The sequence below is a fragment of the Momordica charantia genome (genome assembly GCF_013281855.1).
Source record: "Momordica charantia cultivar OHB3-1 chromosome 1 unlocalized genomic scaffold, Mcharantia_2.0 BLBB01000001.1, whole genome shotgun sequence".
NCBI classification, from domain to species: Eukaryota; Viridiplantae; Streptophyta; class Magnoliopsida; order Cucurbitales; family Cucurbitaceae; genus Momordica; species Momordica charantia.
Window position 1 is genome coordinate 5,864,865 of NW_028275157.1, and position 3,327 is coordinate 5,868,191.

A 3,327-nucleotide genomic window follows, 5' to 3' on the forward strand; every position below is an offset into this window, starting at 1 on the left:
CTGACTAGATTTTAGGAAGCGGACGCCTTTGTTTGTGATTTGCCAAGATGCGCCTTCTACCCCTACCAGTTGTAGTGCATGGTCAAACTCTCTGATAGAAGGCTACTGGACATGCGCATTAAACTTGGCCCGCGGGTTGATCGGCAGCTTGAGGATTTTGTTGATCCTCTCTAGCGTCTAGTCCACTTCTACGTCCCGCACCACTTTGCATCCCATTCTATCAGCATCATAGTTGACGTACAACTCCTGCACCAGCTCCATTAGTACCAGCATAGGGGCGCACAAAAATGCTCCCAGTTTAGCTTCGATGCGCCCTCCTTGACAATATGGGGCATGTCCACCTCTACAAAGCCCTTCTCGTGGTAGATATATCTACTCTTAATGCCTTTGTAACTAGCCTGCGCTGCGGGGTCCATGAACCTTTGGAAAGACGCCTGGCTGGCTACCACGATGTTGATAGCTTGGTGGAGCTCGATGTTTGTGGTACCTGCAAAACACAAATGGCTCGCTAATACGCTGTTTCCCCTCAGATGGGGAAACGATCTTGGTCGATTTTGATCTCGAAGGTGGTGACGGTGGTACCTTCGGGGCTTTGGGCTTTGTGGCCGTGCTAGGGCTGGGAAACGAAGGGGATGGGCATTTTGTTTTGCGGGTTCTTGAGGCGGGGCCGTTAGTGGATGTTGTTTTGGGGAGCACCTGAGGGTGGATCTTTTCTACTTGGATAGAGGTATGGATGGTGGTAATGGGAGTAGGGTTAGCCTGGGTTTGTAGGACAGGCGACTGGGTGGGTGGAGGGGACGGTATGTCGGTAGTGGAAGGCAACGGTGTGCTTGAGGTTGAGGGGGAGGGGGCGACAGTTTTGGAGGGCCTAAGGGGTGGATGCTCGACAGAGAGAGGAGAGGGTTGTATTTTAGGCGGGGCTAACGAGAGAGAAACGGTAAGGCCTGGTATATTTACTTGAGGAGTAGCAGCGGGTGGGGGCAGCGGTGGAAGTTCCGAGTCGACGGGGGTGTGCTCCGAACTTTCCGACATATGCTGGGCGGGGCTTCTTTCACCGGAAACTTCCGGTGGTGGAATCACCTCCTTGGCTTCGTGGAACTCACTGCTTGAGTCCTCACTCGCCGACACCTCCAACGTGAAAGCTTTCTTCCGATTAGCCTTATGCTTGGTTCGAGGCATGGTGGCTCTAGGGTTTCTGAGTTTTTGCAGAAAGGGAAGAGGAATCTTTGGGCGTTTAAGGGAAAAGGAGACAGTTATCAAGCAGAGTGAGAGAAGAGAGTGGGGAACGTGGGTCTTAAAAAGGAAAACAAAAAGCAGGATGTGCATTGATCCCAATATTCCCAATACAAAATTTCCCTCCCAAATAAAAAGAAATCTTCCTCAAATCGTTATAATTAATTTCCCTTCCCTAAAATCTTGGAAAAGACTAACCTCTCTCCTCGAAATGATGCAGCCATATTTGCATTAGATAGCCCACCTGCACGTCTGCCATGCCGCACCACTGCCATCTGCTCTCTGCCTCTGCTTGCGCTAGCAACATCACCTCTTTACTGTTGCTTCCGAAATTTACTTACAATTCACTCTCGCTTGACTTTAATCTTATCCCTTTTGCAAAGCAGAAATAACAAAATTAAATTGTAAAGATGAAATACGAACAAATTAAACTCCTAAGATGAATAATTAAATTGCGGGAGCACGAGAATGATTTAGCATTAAATTATGCTCAATTATTCCTTTGTTTAATTTCTTCAGTTTGTCACGAAGCGGTGGGCTCCAGCATCTCGCACCATGTTCTCTCCATAGAAATGCTTTTACCTCTGCTCGTTTACCGTAAATTCTCTTCTTGAATCTATTTCTTGCACCTTGATGGCTCCGTGAGGGTACACTGTGAGACTAAGAATGGTCCTGACCATCTAGATTTGAGTTTCCCAAGGAAAAGCTTCAGCTGTGAGTTGTACAGCAATACTTGCTGGCCTTTTTCAAACTGTCGCGGCTGGATTCTCCCATCATGCCATCGTTTTGTTTTCTCCTTATATATTTTGGCATTTTCGTAAACATCTCTGCGAAACTCCTCCAACTCTAGTAATTGAAAGCAGTGCACTTCTCCTGCTGCAACATAATCCAAATTCAGCTTCCTTATGGCCCAAAATGCCTTATGCTCCAGCTCTAACAAGAGGTGACATGGTTTTCAAAAAACCAATTTGTATGGAGAAGTACCCAGAGGCGTTTTGAATGCAGTGCGAATAGCCCATAGGGCATCATCGAGCTTCATTGACCAGTCTCTTCTATTTGTGCTCACTACTTCTCCAAAATGCTTTTGATCTCCCTATTGGATATCTCAGCTTTCCCATTCGATTGGGGATGGTAAGTTGTAGATACTTTATGCTTGATATTGTACTTAGCAAGGAGAGATGTTATAGCTTTGTTGATGAACTGGGAGCCTTCGTCACTGATTACGGCTTAGGTGTGCTAAACCTTGTAAATATATGCTTGTACAAAAACTTGGCGACCACTTTGGCGTCACTGCTGGCGCACGTCACTGCCTCGACCCATTTTGATACATAGTCAATCGCTAACAGGATGAATAGGTGTACATTTGATGGAGGAAGGGTCCCATGAAATCCATGCCCCAGACATCGAAGAGTTCTACCTCTAAGATGTATGTGAGAGGTATTTTAGACCTCTTGGAGATGTTTCCAATCCTTTGGCATTCGTTGCAGTGTTGAACTAATTCGTAGGCATCCTTAAAAATAGTTGGCAAGAAGTACCCACTCTAGAACACGTTTGCTACTGTCTGCTGCGCTCTAAAGTGGCCACTATATGGTGCAGAATGGCATTTGGTCAGCACTTGATGTGCTTCAGCATTGGCGATGCATCTTTTGATCATTTTGTGTTGACAAGCTTTGTAGATAAATGGATTGTCCCACATATAGAATTTATTCTCATGCATAAACTTCTTTAGTTGTTGCTTGTTTATATCACCTGACAATATTCTACTAGCGATGTAGTTAGGTAGATCAGCGAACCATGGCTTCTCTTCCTCATTCAGAACTTCAATTGCCAACACCTACTCATCTGGACATGTTCCTCTGATCTCTGATTCTTCCCTTGAGGTTCGTAGGCCAGTCAATATGGACAAGTCGTCAGCAACCGAGTTTTCCGTTCCCTTTTTGTCCTTGATTTCTATGTCAAACTCTTGCAACAGCAAAATCCAGCGAATCAACCTCGGTTTAGCATCCTTCTATGTGAGCAGATATTTTAATGTTTCATGGTCTGTATAGACAGTCACCTTAGATCCTACCAGATATGCTCTGAACTTCTCAAAGG

The 3,327-nt window shown here is 45.7% G+C and overlaps 1 protein-coding gene across 1 annotated transcript; it reads right to left on the bottom strand.

Annotated features, from left to right (window-relative positions):
- Positions 1 to 1,849: 1,849 nt before the first annotated feature.
- On the bottom strand, positions 1,850 to 2,272 carry LOC111025220 (uncharacterized). Its single transcript, XM_022303064.1, has 2 exons — positions 2,218 to 2,272; positions 1,850 to 2,166 (listed from the first exon to the last, which is right to left on the bottom strand). Exons 1-2 carry the CDS (start codon positions 2,270 to 2,272, stop codon positions 1,850 to 1,852), a joined length of 372 nt encoding a protein of 123 aa, XP_022158756.1.
- Between the last annotated feature and the right edge of the window lie 1,055 nt (positions 2,273 to 3,327).

Coding starts and splice junctions, on each gene's coding strand:
- LOC111025220 (XM_022303064.1), bottom strand. CDS start 2,272: ATGAAGCTCGATGATGCCCTATGGGCTATTCGCACTGCATTCAAAACG. Junction 2,167..2,217: donor TGCATTCAAAACGCCTCTGG/GTACTTCTCCAT, acceptor ACCTCTTGTTAG/AGCTGGAGCATAAGGCATTT.